We start from the raw sequence: 18,315 nt of genomic DNA on the forward strand, positions 1-18,315 counted from the left end.
AAAAGTTGTGTACACACTAGCCGAAAATCATACGATTTTTACCTCGGACGGGAATTTTCGGCAGATTTTCTACTAGTGTGTACCCCACTTTAGGGCTTTGGAGAAAGATAAAGTAAACACTACAGATATGTGCATAGGTCAGATTTCATAAATGAGGTTTACATCCGCTTTAATCCAGCATTTCCTCGATTCATGTAACAAGTGCAGAGCAGTTCTCCTGCTCAGAGCTGTCCAAAAAACAAAAAAAAAAAGCCGCTGGCAATGTTTATCAACATCATTGCCGCTTAGCGCTGAAAGAGAGATAAAAAGAAACATTGTATCTTCTGTTCTTTTAGAGATCAAATGGATTAACTTCGGTCTGCAAATGAGGTCAGTTTAACCACTTGTCAACCAGCCGCCGCACATGTACTGCGGCAGGTCGTCTCTATTACGTTAAATGACGTACCTTAACGTCGTTCCGTGTAATGGGCAGTGGGGGCGCGCGCCGATTGTCCAAGGGTGAAGCCAATCGGTGGGTCTGGAAAACGCGATGCCAGCCGGAAACCTGCGATCGCTCCCCTTAGAAACAGAAGGGCAGACCGCTGTTCTGTCACAGATGAACACAGTGATCTTGTGTTCCTACTATTCAGAAACACAGATCCCTATGTTCATCTAGTGAGTCCATCCCCCACACAGTTAGAAAGCACCTCCTAGGGACAGACTTAACCCTTTGCTCGCCCCTGGTTTTAACCCCTTCTCTGCCAGTGTCATTAGTACAGTAACCGTGCATATTTTAAGTACTGATTACTGTAGTAATGTCACTAGTCCCCCCCAAAAATGTCAGGTGTCTGATCTGTCCGCCCCAATCCCGCTAAAGATCGCTGATATGATGTGCTGTCATCGGGTAACAGCCAGGAGCCTTTCTTGTCCTCCACGAACACCCCAGCAGAGGGCACAGCGAGGCCAGCAAAGGCCTGGAGAGGAGGAGGGCGTGATTGCCGTGGGACTGGAGATGCGACAGAGCAGTGTAGAGTTTAGTAATGTCAGAGAATCGGTGATGATATCTGTACAGTGTGTGTGTGCCACTTTTCAAAATCCATTCCGAATCCAAAAACGCACCGCATTTAAAACGCCATGATCTTCACACAGCAATGCGTGCCTAAATCGCACTAGAAAATTGAGCAATTTCAGCATGCATATATGTGAACCCAGGCTTGAGGGGCAAAAAAAAAAAAAGTGAATGTGAAAAAAAAAAAAAAAAAAAAATCACCTTCCCGGAACTGCATGTCCTGGTGGTCAGGCGATATAATTTGCGAATCCCTAATAAGGAAAAAAGGAAACAAAAATAAATATATAATAAATGTGGTTTTAAGTAAAATGGACATTTTAGCAAGTATATGAAAAAATTGGTCTGGCACAGAAAGGGCCATGGCAAATATTTACATAAAAATACGGTACATTTGATGAATTTTTATATATACTGTAGTTCATTGGGTATAACAAACCATTTATAAATGATGTAAAGATGTTTTGTATCAGACTTGGAATATTTCATATACAAAGTTGTGCAGAGTTTCCCAATTTTTGTTTAAAGCTGCTAAATTAGTAATGACTGTGAATCAGCCATGTTATATTCAGGGGTATAGTCTAGTCATTTTTATAATGCTTGTCTGATTGCCTTCATTCTTATTAGGATTGGTTGCAATAAATGCTCCATACATTGTGTATAGGGACTGACTGGGAACCTAGACAGGCAAAACCAAGCTTGACTTTTTTTTTTGAGCAATTCACGTTTGCAATCCCTTGCTCTGTGGTAACGGGGATTGTGTTATAGCATTATTAATAAACTGCCAATGCACCACAAAAAACAAAAATGCACATAAGTATTTTTTTTTTTTTTTTTTTTTTTTATCATGCGCTATAAACAAAAAGAGCGTCAATTTTGCAAAAATAACCATATTTTTCAAATTTTTATATATGAAATTCCCCCAAAAAAATATGTAAAAATCTAAATTTTTTAACATTTTAGGCCAATTTGTTTTATGCTACATATTTTTGGTAGAAAAAAAAATCGCAAAAAGCGTAATTTTGATTGGTTCGCGCAAAAGTTATTGCGTTTACTAACTAATGGAAAGATTTTTGTCATTTTTGTTTGTTTTTTTAACGCGTAATGGCGGCGATCTGCGTGTTTTTTTTTTTTTTTTTTTTTTTTGCGGGACTGCGACATTGCGGCGGACAGATCGGACCCTTGACTGACATTTTTGGAGGTACCAGTGACATTACTACAGTAATCAGTGCTATACATATGCACTGTTACTGTAAAATGACACTGGTAGTGAAGGGGTTAACTTTATTTCAGAGGGAGGGGTGGTGTGTGTCCCTAGGGGCGTGATTCTTACTGTGATTGGCTGTGGCTTGAGGTGTAGGAACAGTGATCAACGGTCCTACATAGTAGAACCGTATGATCACTGTTCATACACAGGGGAGAATGACATGCGGCTTGTTTACATCAGCCGCCTGCCTTTCTCCTGCTGTCACGGACGATCGCGAGTGCCCGGCGGACATCGGGTCCGCCGGGCACACACACACGCGCGCGCGGGGGGGTCCTTGACCGAGCATGAGCGCGCCCGCTCCCTCCCCAGAGCCTCACAGGCTAGTGACGTACCCATACGTCACTTTGCCTGTGAGGGGCTGACCGCCGCAGTATATGTACTTGCGGCGGTCGGCAAGTGGCTAAAAGGATAATAGGCATCACAACACACCACAATGCCCACACACAAGTGTAAAAGGGGTCAAGGGGAAATGTGCATATAACTTCAACAGCTTTCCCTCTCTCTAGACATACAGGTTGTTTGTGTGTTGTGTTTACTAAAGGGAGAGCATGTGTGGGCTCAATCCTGAGCTGCACTCCTTCATCACAGGATTTGACTTATAGCAACAGGAGCCAATGACTCCTGCTTCCTCAGCATTGCCTTTGAGAGCAGGGATAGAAGAGCTGCTACACATGGGCAGTACTGGATCAAGTGAAGACTCGGGTAAGTATAAGGGGTGGTGATGGGACGATTACTGCTGCAGGAACATTTTTTACCTAACGCAGGGAATGCATTAAAGTGGTTGTTACTCTAAAAAAAAAAAAGCTCCTTTTCCTTTAAAGCATGATCGGTAGCGTAGTGCTGTTGCATTGTCATTTGTCCTTTTTATTTTATCTAAAATACCTGGTTGATCTTGCCAGTTCCACTTCCTGCGTCCCCATCTGTGTGCTGACAACGGCTATTATGGCTGCTGAGCTCTGACCACCATGGTCAGCCTGTGTGCCTCCATCATCCGCAGTGTTCTGAGTGTCTCTCCCCCTCCCTCCTTGCCTGTAAGCTCCAGTCTGTCTGCAGAGCCGATCTCCTCCTGCCTATATTTCAGTGCATTACATAACACAATGCCTTGAATCTTCTCTGTTTTAGTAAGATATTCACTGCAGTACAGTATGCCCATGTGTGTGTGTTTTTTTGTTTTTTTTTATTCTAATCCTAAAAACCTTTTTGCACAACGCCTCTGTGTGGTCACATGATCTGCCTCTGCTGGCTGGCTGACATCACTGGGGAATCTTAGCCCCTCCCACTGCTGTTCTTGGATCAAGGAAGCGCAGAAGAGGGAGATCATGTGACTGCACAGGGAAGCTGTGGAAAAAAAAAGGTGTTTAGGATTATAATTTAAAGGAAACACACTGCACTTTATATTTTGCAAAAACAGAGATGATAGAAGTAATTTTGTTACGTGACTTTAAAACCTCTTTAACCACCTGAAGACCAGAAGTTTTTACCCCCTTAACCAATTCCCACCCAAGGACATACCCGTACGTCCTTGGGTTTCAGTGGTTATACCGGGTAAATGCCTGCACCTACCATTATTTTTAGGTGGCGATTCTGTAGAAGGCGGAAGTAATCCGAGTGGTTAATTAGCCGCTCAATCACTTGTGTGGGTGGCGGAAGGGCCCCCCCTCCTGCCGCCACTGTGTCTCCTGGGCTCTCTGGTCTCATCGCAGAGGCCAGGAGCGATGACGATGGCTGCCTGGGACAGAGAGGGAGGAACTGACGTCATTTCCCCCCCTCTCTGTAAACCGGGAGCAACGAGTATTTGTCACTTCCAGTTCCACCCCTTTGTTTACCTGGCCGCCAGTGGCCAGAGAAGCAGCCGATCGGACCGTTCTTGGTCCAATCGGCTGCATGGAAGACCAGAGGAGAGATTTGGGGTCTAATAGACCCCAAATCTCTCCATAAAGAGGACCTGTCACGGCCCATGCTATAGCAATAAAGTTTGTAAAAAAAAAAAAAAAAAAAAAAAGAGAAAAATTTGTATTCAAGAGTAACTCCACTATTGTGGGGGAAAAAATAGCAATTAAAGAAAAAAAACAACATAGCGTATACAATTGTAACACACATCATATTGTAATTGAATGTTATTAAAAATGACTTTTCCTTTTCAACCTGCAGCTGTTGTAATTTTCTGGAAATGCAATATGGCTACCTGGAGGTGTTCTGTACACAGAATGTATACTGACCACATCCCAGAAACATCATTTCCTGCTTGTGTGATTGGCTCACCATTTTTCCCCGAAGTCTGCACTAAGATGCAAGTCACATTTCTGACATCCCCTGCAACAAAAATGTCATTTTTGGCGCAATACTCCCATTAGGAGCACGTCTAAAGGGATGCAGACCCAGCAGCTTCCCTCATTTGAGCTTTGCAGCTGTCACAGCTGATAAATAATTATGAAACCTCTCCCAATTAGACCCACTGAGCACAGAGGAAAAACAATGTTTACTTCAGAATAACAAAAGGTAGGAATCTGCAACAATGTTTGTTAAAATCCTTGTAATGTACATCACCCTGAGAAAAATGTTCCCCCCCCCCCCCCCCAACAAAAGTGGAGTTACTCTTAAAATAAATAAATTTAAAGCGCCACCATGCTTACGCACAAATGCGAACGCATACGTTACTCCCACATGCACATGTGAGGTATATTCGCGTACGTCAGAGTGAGAGTAATAATTCTAGCACCAGACCTCCTGTGCCACTCTAAACTGGTAACTTGTAAAGGCGTTTTAAAGCGTAGCCTATGGAGAATTTTAAGCGCTGTAGTTTGCTGCCATTCCACTGGCAGACGCAATTTTACAGCGTGACATGATGGGTATCTATTTACTCGATGTAACATCATCTTTCACATTATACAAAACTTTACTGGGTTTTTTTTTTTTTTTTTAATTCATGAATGTTTTTCTTGAAAAACCGCTGTGCAAATACCATGTGACATAAGAAGTTGCAACACACACCATTTTATAGGGTCTCTGCTAAAAAAAAAAAAAAAAAAAAATGTATATATGTTTGAGGGTAGATTTTTACATGTAAAGCGAAGTGTCTTGTGAGGCGGTTAATGACCAGGCCATTTTTTGCGATACGGCACTGCGTTACTTTAACTGACAATTGCCCGGTTGTGTGACGCTGTAACCAAATAAAATTGGTGTATTTTTTTTCCCACAAATAGAGCTTTCTTTTGGTGGTATTTGATCACCTCTGCGGCTTTTATTTTTTGCGCTATAAACGAGCAATAATTCTGGGGAAAAAAAAATATACTGTATATATTTTTTACATTCTGCTATAAAACATTCCCAATAAAAAAAAAAAAATATTTCAGTTTAGGCCAATATGTATTCTGCTACATATAAAAAGCGATGCTTACAAACCGCGGAGACCAAGCAAGCAACCCCCAGCGCTCAAACGGAGATGGTGATCTAAAAATGTACAATGCTGCTACTTAAACAATTTGCATATAAATAACGGAATAAAATATCAAAAGCATATAATATTTCCAGTAGCGCAGGGATGGTGGTAACCTCTCACCATCAATAACATGTATACACATATATATGTATACACCTATATATGTGTAAATAGTACCAGTCTCTCTCACACAGCCTGCCCATATAAATCTATCACATGGACAGGATTTATCTCTGAATAAAATCCAAATAAAATATTAAAATGTCCATATAAAATCCACCAAGACAGCAGAGTTAGCACAAAGGTCTGTGACTGCTACACACTCCTCGGATGATAGCTAGATGTGCAGATGTAATATTGGATCACCACTACTTGCCACCACTGTGCTCAGAGGGGGAGTAAAAATGCAAACTCACCGACCCAACCTGCACTACTGGAAATATTATATGCTTTTGATATTTTATTCCGTTATTTATATTCTGCTACATAGTTTGGGTAAAAAAAAAAAAATCCCAATAAGCGTATATTGGTTTGCGCAAAAGTTATCGCGTCTACAAACTAGGGGAAAGATTTGTTTATATCTATATTTACTTTTTTTTTTTTTTTTACTAGTAATGACGGCGATCAGTGATTTTTAGCGGGACTGCAGCATTGCGCTGGAAAAATCGGACAACTGACACTTTAAGGGGACTAGTGACACTAGTACAGTAATCAGTGCTAAAAATATGCCCTTACTGTGCTAATGACACTGGCAGGGAAGGGGTTAACACAAGAGGTGATCAAAGGGTTAAATGTATGCCTAGGGGGTGCTTTCTAACACTGTGGGGATTGTATTCACTGGATGAACACCGAGACCTGTGTTCCTAAATAGGAGGATCACCGAATCCCAGTGTTTATCTGTAACAGAACAGCGGTCTAACGTGTTTACACCGGCAGACCACCGTTCTGTCTCCATTGGGAGAAATTGTGGGTGCCCAGTGGACATCGCATCCCCCAGACCTGCTGATTGGCTCCCCCCTCTAGCCCATCAGCACTCGCCTCTACTATCTGCTACACGAAGTAACGTACAGGTATGCCATTTCGTGTAACAGAGCCGACCTGCCGCTGTAGCACTACAGCGGCTGGTCGGCAAGTAGTTAAGGTAAAACATGTTTTAGCTTTAGAGCCACTTTAACTACTTTTGTATTAGCCTGTATATACCCCGTCGTTACCATACCTCCAGACCATATTTCATTTTTTTAGTGCTATGATAGTTTAACTGACAATTTCTCGGTCATGTAACCTGTACACAATATCATTTCATAGGTGGTATTTAAAGTGTTACTAAACCCACAGCCGTAAAATCAGTCTGTATAAAACAGGCTTGTTATACTCACTGTGGAAGGGGTTAATTCTCCGCACTGTATAAAAAGGCTGTTTGATCCTGACTAATGTGGTCCTCCCCTTCTTCCACAGTCCGCAATCCATCTCCTAATACAGGGGTGGGGAACCTGCGGCCCGCACAATCGTTGCGTCCGGCCCCCACCGTGCCGCTGTCAGAAGGAGCCGATGGCTCCGTCCTAACAGTGTGAGTCTCAGAAGAGGGTGGACCCGAGCCCGCCCATTTGTGTGACAATAGCGAATGAAAATTCGCTATTGTAACACGGATCCTCCCCCTGGCCAATCAGGAAGCGAGTTTGAAGCCCGCTTCCTGATTGGCCGAAAAGGCAAACACATGCCATTGGTCGAGGAGGAGGCGGGAGGACTCGAGGAGAAGCCGAGAAACCGCCACTGCAGGTAAGAGCACTGGCTTTGTGCATTTTTGGGGGCACGCTGTGGTCAGTCTGCATTGAAAGGGGGCACGCTGTGGTCAGTCTGCATTGAAAGGGGTCGCGCTGTGGTTAGTCTGCATTGAAAGGGGGCGCGCTGTGGTCAGTCTGCATTGAAAGGGGGCGCGCTGTGGTCAGCCTGCATTGAAAGGGGGCGCGCTGTGGTCAGCCTGCATTGAAAGGGGGCGCGCTGTGGTCAGCCTGCATTGAAAGGGGGCGCGCTGTGGTCAGCCTGCATTGAAAGGGGGCGCGCTGTGGTCAGCCTGCATTGAAAGGGGGCGCGCTGTGGTCAGCCTGCATTGAAAGGGGGCGCGCTGTGGTCAGCCTGCTTTGAAAGGGGGCGCGCTGTGGTCAGCCTGCTTTGAAAGGGGGCGCGCTGTGGTCAGCCTGCTTTGAAAGGGGGCGCGCTGTGGTCAGCCTGCTTTGAAAGGGGGCGCGCTGTGGTCAGCCTGCTTTGAAAGGGGGCGCGCTGTGGTCAGCCTGCTTTGAATGGGGGCACACTATACCTTGATTACTGAAGGCCCCTTTCACACTTTTGTGACCTCAAAGTCATGCAATTTTTACAGCGTTTTTTGGCGCAAAGCAATGGCTATTACATTTATGCATACATTTTGTACGGCCCCCGAATGATGTTGCAAAAATCCAAATGGCCCTTGGCAGAAAAAAGGTTCCCCACCCCTGTCCTAATAGAACTGACACTTGGGGGGCAAGCTGCACATGCTCAGTTTGGTGTGTATTGCTAGAGAGTTTTTTTTCTTGGGAGAGAGCATGTGATCAGCACAGGGCCAATCAGCTCTGTACAGACAGAGGGTCAGGGGTCCTGCTGCCTCATAGGACAGACGGACGAGAATGAAAACTCCTCCTACAAGCTTTACCCAGATACTGATAGAAGTCACAAGACTGCTATATACTGCTGATGAGAAAAGGTATTTTGCAGTTTATATTTACTAAAACTATTGTATTTTCACGTTCTGTGGGAGACCAGATATAGTAAATACAGGGTCCTGGGTTTAGTAACACTTTAACCACTTTACCACAGGAGGATTTTGCTGTCTTCCGTCCAGGCCACTTTTTGCGATTCGGCGCTGTGCGACTTCAACTGACAATTGCGCGGTCGTGCGACGCCGTACCCAAACGAAATTTACGTCCTTTTTTTCCCACAAACAGAGCTTTCTTTTGGTGGTATTTGATCACCTGTGCGAGTTTTACTTTTTGCGCTATAAACAAAAAAAGAGCGTTTATTTTGAAAAAATAACAATATTTTTAACATTTTTTTTATATGAAATTCCCCCCAAAAAAGATTTTTTAAAAAATTTTTGGCCAATTTGTTTTATGCTACATATGTTTGGTAAAAAAAATCACATTAGGCGTATTTTGATTGGTTTGCGCAAAAGTTATTGCGTTTACTAACAAAGGGAAAGATATTTCTGTCATTTTTGGTGTTTTTTTTTTTTTTTTAACGCGTAATGGCGGCGATCTGCGATTTTTTTTTTTTGCGGGACTGCGACATTGCGGCGGACAGATCGGACCCTTGACTGACATTTTTGACACTTTTGGGGGTACCAGTGACATTACTGCAGTAATCAGTGCTATATATTATATTATACTGTTACTGTAAAAATGACACTGGCAGGGAAAGGGTTAATTTTATTGGAGAGGGAGGGGTTAATGTATGCCTGGTGCTTACTGACGTGTAGGGGGGGGAGGTGACTGAGTGAGTCATGGACAGATCGGATGTCCAGCTATGCTGAACAGTCCGATCTGTCACTCCCTGTCACTATGGAGATCCGCCCGCTGTGTTTACACACAGCGGGCGGATCTCCAGACTCGATCCCCGACGATCGGGTAAGAGCAGCGGCGATCGCCGCTGCTCCTCCCCTGGCCCGACTCCTGCTGTGAATGAAAACAGCGGGAGCGAGACGTCGTCAGACGATAACGAGCCACTCTGCCGCAGTAATATTACTGTGAGCAGACGTAAAGTGGTTAATAATCACTTTTTTTTTTTTTTTTGTATATTGTCCTATATAAGGGGATAGGCCCTGTAATGCTCCCAGAATTCATTGGTTTAGGACATTGCATATAGTGTGCAGGGGGAGGGAAGGACTATGGAATGCACAACTTGCAGATTTCAGTGATCGGGAGTTATTGCCCCTTTATGGTGGCGGTTGGTAATGAGTGCCTCCTTTAAATGATGGTGGTCAATAGTATACTATAGTGCATGCCCCTTAAATGTTGGTATTCAGTGGTGAGTGCCATATAACTGTTGGTGGTGCATGATGTTTTGCCCTAAATTGTTGGTAGTCAGTATGCCCTCTTTGTTGTCCATTTTCCCACCTTTCTTTGGCGGCCAGTGGGAGTAGTATTACAGGCAAGAGAACTGCTGAGAGAGGAGGAAGAAATCCTATTGTTTATATTTTTGGATTTTTGTAAGAACTTACCATAATATCTTTTTCTCTGAAGTTCGACAGACGCAGCTCCATCATCTTTAAACCAATGGGTGTTATGCTCCTCCTAGCAGGAATAGGCACTAGGCAGGAAAAAAGCTTAACCACGCCTATGGGGCTGTCCCTGCAGGCATAACCCCATGCGCACACTCTATCAGCAATCAGGATAGTTGCAAGCAGTGTTTAGAAGACAAAAAAAACCCTGTTCTCTCAAAGGTAGAGGGGTGGGTGGGTGCTGCGTCTGTCGATGAACTTCAGAGAAAAGGATGTTACGATGAGTTCTTACAAAAATCCAGTTTTCTCTATCATTCATCGACAGACGCAGCTCCATCATCTTTAGACCAATGGGATTTCCCAAAGCAGTATAATCATGAGGGTTGTGAAGACAACGCAAAAAGACGCAATTCCCCAAAGGCTAAACCTAGCCAACCAGGTAACGTGGAGCTCAACCAGGAACAACTGGAGCTTACCTTGAAAAAAACATACACCCTCAAAGAGAAACAAAAAAGGATTCTCTTTTTAAACAGCAGCCTGCAAAAACTTGCTGCCAAAAGAAAGCATTCGAAGATGCCAACACATCTACTTTGTAGAATTTTGTGAATGTATGCACAGACAACCAAGATGCCCCCTTGCAAACTTTTAGCACTGACGCCTGATGGTGAAAAGTCCAAGAGGCACAAGGCGCTCTAGTAAAATGAGCCTTAACTGGGAAAGGAGGAACCTGATCCTTCAGTGAATAAGCCCCGAACCCACCGTCTGCCTGATCCATCTGGATATGGTCGCAGCAGATGCAGCCAATCCTTTACGAGATCCTTTGGTAAGGACAAAAAGAGCTTCTGACTTTCTAAAAGACTCAGTGGCCTCCATATAAACCCTGATCGCCCGAACCATATCCAAAGAATTCAAAGCAATTTCCTTGGAATGCTTAGGCTTAGGACAGAGTGAAGGCAGCACAATGTCTTCATTCAGAAGAAAATCAGAAACCACCTTAGGAAGAAAAGACTGATTTGGTCGGAATGCCACTTTATCTCTGTGGACCACCAAATAAGGTGAGCGACAAGACAACGCCGCCAATTCAGACAATCTGTGGGCAGAACTGATAGCCATCAAAAAGGCAACCTTCTGAGATAAAGAAAGCTGAGGAATCTCCCAAATGTTCTCAAAAGGAGGCTTTTGAAGAACAGATAATACCAGATCCTACGGAGGTAGCGGGACCGTCTCACGGGTGCCATATGGCACATATTCTGAATGAAGGTACGAATCAAGGCATGCATAGCTAACGGGCATTGAAAATATATAGCCAAAGCTGACACTTGGCCTTTGATAGTGCCCAAAGCCAAACGCTGTTCAACCCCTTTTTGCAGAAAGGCCAAAACCCTAGCTACTGAAAACGAGCGAGGGGGCACCTTTATTCACACCATGAAGTGTACGATTTCCACATACAATGATCTTCCTGGAAGAAAGTTACCACTGTCCAAAACAATGGGAGGAAGGACTTGCCCCGGAATAGTACTGGAGACTGAATCAACCACAACAGAGCAGACTTTATGTTGTGGCTCAACCGAACCAACGAGTCCAAGGACTTTGGGTCCTTGTTCCATTTCACAAGATTCTCACTTTTGCAAGGTCTGGTATGGAACTGAGCAAACAAAACCGCCTTGAAGGTTGATACCATCAGACCTAAGGCCCGCATACAAGTCCGCAGTGAAGACAGATTGTTGTCCAATAGCAACCGAATCACCCCCTGCAATTTTTGCAGCTTGTCCCGAGGGAGGAAAAAACTCGCCAAAGCTGAATCCAGAGTCAGGCTCAAATAATTCAGTCTCAAGGAGGTATCGGCGCATTTCTTGAAATTGATGTTCCAACCAAACTCCTGCAAGGTTTCTACAGTGATTGTCAGGTCGCCCATCAAGGCTGAATGGGAGTCCGCTCTCAACAGCAGATCGTCTAGGTACCGCAATGCCAACAACGGTGTGAACACCTTGGTAAACTACCTGGGAGTGGAGGCTAGACCAAAGGGTAAAAGGGTAATGCCACAAAATGATAATGCTCCTCTGCTACTGCAAAGCGAAGAAACCGCTGATGACCAAATAGGCATGTGTAGATATGCGTCCTTTATCTATGGAGGCTAAGAAGTCTCCCTGGTGCAATGACGCCACTACTGTGCAGATGCATTCCATCTGAAACTTCTGTACCCGTCCGAAGCGGTTCAGGGCCTTGAGATCCAGGATTGGATGCACCTTGCCCTCTTTTCTCGGCACAGTGGACAGGTTTGAATAAAACCCTTGGAAACATTCCTGAGAAGGAACCAGCGTAACCACTCCTTGCGACAGCAAATCGTGCACCGCCCCCCGTAAGTGCCTTAACTGGTCTGGAGATATGTGAAGATTGGACGGGAAGAACCTGTTCGACGGGCGAGATGGGAATTCGATCTTGTACCCTGATCTGATCAATTTGTGAACCCATTTGTCCTGAATGAAAGTGCAGGGTGCCGGAAAGAAACAAAGACACCCCACCCCCACCCCAGAAGCGGGTGAGGCCATCCCTTCATGCAGATAAGGAATTGTCTGCAGAACTGGACTGGCTGGTCTTAGGTTTTCCTGACCATGGCTTCTTGGAACCCCCAGAAGGCCTGAACGATTTTACCTTTTTCTTGCGATTCAGAGGTAGGAAAAAGACGTTTCTGAGCGGTAAAGGAAGGCCCCTGCCTAGGAAGTGGTGCCTTGCCCTTAGAGGTTTAGAGGAGAAGAGTACTCTTACCCCCTGTAATACCTTTTGATTAGCTCATCCATAGAGGATCCAAACAGCCTCTCTCCTGTGAAGGAAAGATCAGTAAAGGCCTTTTTGTTCGAGGCCTGGTCAGCAGACCAGCTTTTTGGCCAACCATGCCCCTTATGGCAATCCCCACTGCCGACGGCTCAGCCACTAACGGAGCTGAATCCAGGGATGTATCACACATGATCACCAGGGCTTGAGCCAACTGGTCCATTAGTTCCAGCAGCGCAGGGGGAGCTGTTCAGCTTCCATTTTACTTCTGAGTAACTTCACCCATTCAGTAGCCGTCTGTGCCACCAGGATGTTCACGTAGATAGTCTTCAAAATGGAACTCGCTATCCCATGTAGATAGCGGGATAAAGACTCCACCTGTCTATCCAAGGGGTCCGCAAAAGTTGGAGACTCTTCTACCAGTACCAGAGTGGCTTTATTTAATCTGAACACTGGATGATCCACCTTTTGGCGGTACAGTCCACCTATTGGATACCGCCTTCGCAAAGGGGTAACAGCGAGCAAAACACTTGGGTACCACCAGCATGTGCTTTAAAGCGGAGTTCCACCCAAAAGTGGAACTTCCGCTCATTTGCTCCCCCCCCCCCCCCCCCCCGTCTGGTGCCACATTTTGCACCTTTCAGGGGGGGAGGGAGAAATGGGTACCTGTTTTTGACAGGTGCCCTTCCCCCACTTCTGGGAGGCGGCCCTCGGAAGTTTGGTCCCCTCCTTCTTCCCATGCTGCCAAGCCAATCAAAATGCAGTGCGCTTTGCGCATGCGCATTAAGGGACCCGCCCGTGAAGCCGCAAGGCTTCACTGCCGGGTTCCCTCAACGGCAATGGCGGCTGCAGCACCCGACAGCTGATGGAAACCTCGGCTGTGGTGCCGACATCACTGGACTCCAGGACAGGTATGTCTCCTAATATTAAAAGTCAACAGCTACAGTATGTGTAGCTGCTGACTTTTAATTTCTGGAGGGGGAGGGGGTGAGGTTGGAACTCCGCTTTAATGCACCGCCATGGTTTATCCACAATATTATGAAACCATTCTGGACAAGGGAAAAGCTTGCCCGATTTATGGGATTTGCGGCAGCCAAGACACCTGCGTACCCGGCGCTGTAGAGTCATCAGCTAATTTTTAAAGTTTGAAACTATAAGGGCTTCCACCAATGTGCATTCCCGCGTGGCGGCTGAAGACAGGCCCTCTTCACTGTCAGAATGCAACGACACAGATGCCCTCAGGGTGGGCTATGTCTGTTGCAGCTGGCAACACTGGAAATGACAATCTACCTTGGTCATAAGGTTTTGCAAAAATGCTGTGAGATCAGGCTGGGACTGTGACCCAGAGGGTTCTGCATTTGCTCCCAGGGGGTCTGCAGGTTAAATTTTATCCTGAGACTCCATGTTACACCGATTTTAAAATAAGAGCAGTATCCCTTTAAAAATTGCCAAAAACTTGATCTCCCCACTATCACAGTGGGCTCTCAATCTCTAATATCAACTAATGGAGTGGATGAGGAAAAAAAAAACCCCAGCAAAACCTTACCAGACCGTTTAGGAGACTGCCAGCCCGTTCTGTGCAAAAACCAAAGTAATACTGAACTTCACAGGAAGAGGACGAACAAACTCCCAGAGACCAGGAAAATGCCCGCTCAATGTATTCAGATTGGGGGAACTATAGAAAATGCCTGCCCCTGCAACACAATGGAAATGATCCACAGCAAGATGGGGGGGCCCCCGCAGCGTGCCATTCGGTCTTCAGGACCCCCAAAAGGGGTCCTAGAACAGTAGGCATCGGAAGGTCCCTCAACAGGGACCCCATCAGGACAAGCCCCCCCCCCCCCAATGCAGCGCTACAACGACCGCAATATTACCGCCCCCTCAAGGGACAGTGGACTGCTGAGGGTAGGGTATACAGGTCTAGTCCTCAGAGGCCAGGGGAACCGAGGGAGCCCATGGGCCTATTCCAGGGAGGGGGCCCACATCCACCCGAGACTGAAGTGGGTTTGGGGGGACAATCTACTCACCACACTAGGATACCAGGCCGGCGCTACTCAAACAGCTCACCTCCCACCCGGGTTGGGGGTGCTGCCAACCAGGGGGGAGCTGCGACTCAGGGCGTTCCAGCTCGTCGCGTCCCAGTGAGACGTCCACTCGCAGGCTTGTCCCCTCAGACGGGGCTCTCATGGCGAGGCCTAGTTCTGGACTATAACCTGCTCACGCTCGCTGGGAGACCTTAAGGATCTAGATTATTCAGTGCAAAACCACAGCTGTTGCTTGTAGTTCCGCGGATCTTGGTCCTTCAGGAACTAACTTGTGAAAATAAAAAATACAAACTAATGCTTACATTTCCCTATTATAGCTAAGACCGAATTCCCAGCAGGGAGCTAGGTCCTATTCCTAAAACAAGGCAGAAATAAACTGATTGCCGATAGCAGAATGTGTGGGGTTATGCCTGCAGGGACAGCCTCATAGGCGTGGTTAAGCTTTTTTCCTGCCTAGTGTCTATTCCTGATAGGAGGAGCATAACCCATTGGTCTAAAGATGGAGCTGCATCTGTCGCTGAACAATGGAGAAAAGAGATTTGGTTAGAGCCACATCCCTGAAACATAGTACAAAAGGACTGCGGGACCAGATATACCAGCACCTGCCTAATTGACCGGACTTTAGAGGCTCAACAAAGGAGACCTAGGTCTTCTGGTATTCTAGTAGAAACTTCTGTAAAAACTATTTATGGATCTATTTTAGGCTTCTATGCCTCTGTGTGTTTTTATGCATTTACATGGATTTTGTACAATTAAAAACCTACAATTTTTAATTCCTGTGTCATGTATCCTTTTTGTTGAGCCTCTAAAGTCTGGTTAATCTGGCGGGTGCTGGCATATCTGGTCCAGAAGTCCTTTTGTACTGTTTACACTTGTAGTCGCTGTGATTGACTGTAATAGCTATTACAAGGCACATAGTCAATCAGATTGCCTGTGATCTGATCTAATGACAGCTTGATCAGTACATATACTGCCTTTGCCTTCATTCTGCAGTGCTGTTTTGTATTTGCATGTCAGAAATGCATCTCCCGCCCCTCCCTTTTTGTACAATATAATGGTGTGGAGGTGGTTAAATTTCATCTTTTGTTGCTAATAGGTTTATTAGGATAAGCATATCACTGCATAATAAGCAGTCAATAACCCATGCCCTGCCAGTCAGCAAAATAATTATCTAATCTGTTTCTTGTTTCAAAGTAGACATCTTTTTATATATAATTATACACGTTTGTTTATATGTGAAAGCTATGTAGCTGGAATGGAATGTATAAAAAGCCAAAACTTTGCAATACACAGCTGAAGACTACACAAATATACGCACCCAATGAGACAGACGGGGCACTTGTACAAGGTCAATGAATTAAGCACACCATAAGAGCCGGTTCACACTAATCCGACTCAGTCGCCCAGACTTCGGGCGACTTAAAGTCGCCCGTGCAGCACGACTTCATCGCGGCTTGCAAACGACTTCTCATAATAGAAGTCAATGCAAGTCGCTCCGACTTCGCCAAAAAGTAGTGCAGGAACCTTTTTCTAAGTCGGAGCGACTTGAGTCGCTCCGATTGGAACGGTTCCATTGCACAGCATGGAGCGCTAATTGTCAGGCGACCAAATCGCCTGACAAGTCGGAGTAGTGTGAACTGGCTCTAAGGGTGCTGACTGTTTTTTCTTTTATAACAAATGTTTCTCAACGTTTAATAACTGCTTAGAATTGGGTATTCTGGGCATGTTGAGCATTGCATTTTAGTCAGTGGAAGGAGCCTTCAGAAGGTCTGACATTTTGGAGCGATTTCAGTGGTGTTTTCAGGGAGATTTTTGTTGCACATCTCAATAAGAGCCTTGCTTACACAAATATGTATAACAATGATGTTTACCAGTTACCAGTCCATTGTCCCGAGTGCTAGATTTCTCAGTCAAACAGACATTTGACTGGTGATCACTTGTTTTCGTGTGGGGTGTGTGTTGTTTTTTTTTTATTTTTTTTTATTTTTTTTTTTTTACTTTTGTATACTAAGTTCTTTGTAAAGCTTTCTTTAGAATTAGGAGTGTGGACTGGGAAACTTCTCTATTTTTTTTTTCAGGTGCTACTGGCTGCTGCAGTCTGTACGAAGGCAGGGAAGGCCATAGTATCAAGGCAGTTTGTGGAGATGACTCGGACACGGATTGAGGGACTGTTGGCTGCTTTCCCAAAATTAATGAATACTGGAAAACAACACACCTTTGTGGAAACCGAAAGTGTTCGCTATGTCTACCAGCCTATGGAAAAACTATACATGGTTCTAATTACTACAAAAAACAGCAACATCCTTGAGGACCTTGAAACGCTCAGACTTTTCTCTAGAGTGGTAAGTGGTATCTTAACACAGAACTTGAGGCCAACCTAAAATATTGCTTCCTTAACCAGTGTATGTGTGTGTGTGTGTGTGTGTGTGTGTGTGTATATATATATATATATATATATATATATATATATATATATATATATATATATATATATATATATATATATATATATATATATATATATACATATACACACAGTGCCTTGCGAAAGTATTCGGCCCCCTTGAACTTTTCAACCTTTTGCCACATTTCAGGCTTCAAACATAAAGATATAAAACGCATTTTTTGTGGAGAATCAACAAGTGGGACACAATCATGAAGTGGAATGGAATTTATTGGATATTTCAAACTTTTTTAACAAATAAAAAACCGCAAAATTGGGCGTGCAAAATTATTCAGCCCCCTTAAGTTAATACTTTGTAGCGCCACCTTTTGCTGCGATTACAGTTGTAAGTCGCTTGGTTTATGTCTATATCAGTTTTGCACATCGAGAGACTGAAATTTTTGCCCATTCCTCCTTGCAAAACAGCTCAAGCTCAGTGAGGTTGGATGGGGAGAGCATTTGTGAACAGCAGTTTTCAGTTCTTTACACAGATTCTCGATTGGATTCAGGTCTGGACTTTGACTTGGCCATCCTAACACCTGGATTTGTTTTTGTGAACCATTCCATTGTAGATTTTGCTTTGTTTTGGATCATTGTCTTGTTGGAAGACAAATCTCCGTCCCAGTCTCAGGTCTTTTGCAGACTCCCATCAGATTGTCTTCCAGAATGGTCCTGTATTTGGTTCCATCCATCTTCCCATCAATTTTACCCATCTTTCCTGTCCCTGCTGAAGAAAAGCAGGTCCAAACCATGATGCTGCCACCACCATGTTTGACAGTGGGGATGGTGTGTTCAGGGTGATGAGCTGTGTTGCTTTTACGCCAAACATATCGTTTTGCATTGTTGCCAAAAAGTTCGATTTTTGGTTTCATCTGACCAGAGCACCTTCTTCCACATGTTTGGTGTGTCTCCCAGGTGGCTTGTGGCAAACTTTAAACGACACTTTTTATGGATATCTTTAAGAAATGGCTTTCTTCTTGCCACTCTTCCATAAAGGCCAGATTTGTGCAGTATACGACTGATTGTTGTCCTATGGACAGAGTCTCCCACCTCAGCTG

The 18,315-nt window shown here is 44.7% G+C and overlaps 1 protein-coding gene across 1 annotated transcript in view; it reads left to right on the plus strand.

Moving 5' to 3' along the window:
* Positions 1 to 18,315, plus strand: part of ARCN1 (archain 1) — a 74,983-nt gene that overhangs the window by 8,443 nt on the left and 48,225 nt on the right. Inside the window, exon 2 of the mRNA XM_082273471.1 lies at positions 16,893 to 17,156. Coding sequence (XP_082129597.1) covers positions 16,893 to 17,156 — 264 coding nt within the window. The remainder of the gene's footprint in view (positions 1 to 16,892; positions 17,157 to 18,315) is intronic.

This window comes from Pelophylax lessonae, assembly GCF_965119305.1.
Source record: "Pelophylax lessonae genome assembly, chromosome: 12".
Classification (NCBI taxonomy): Eukaryota; Metazoa; Chordata; class Amphibia; order Anura; family Ranidae; genus Pelophylax; species Pelophylax lessonae.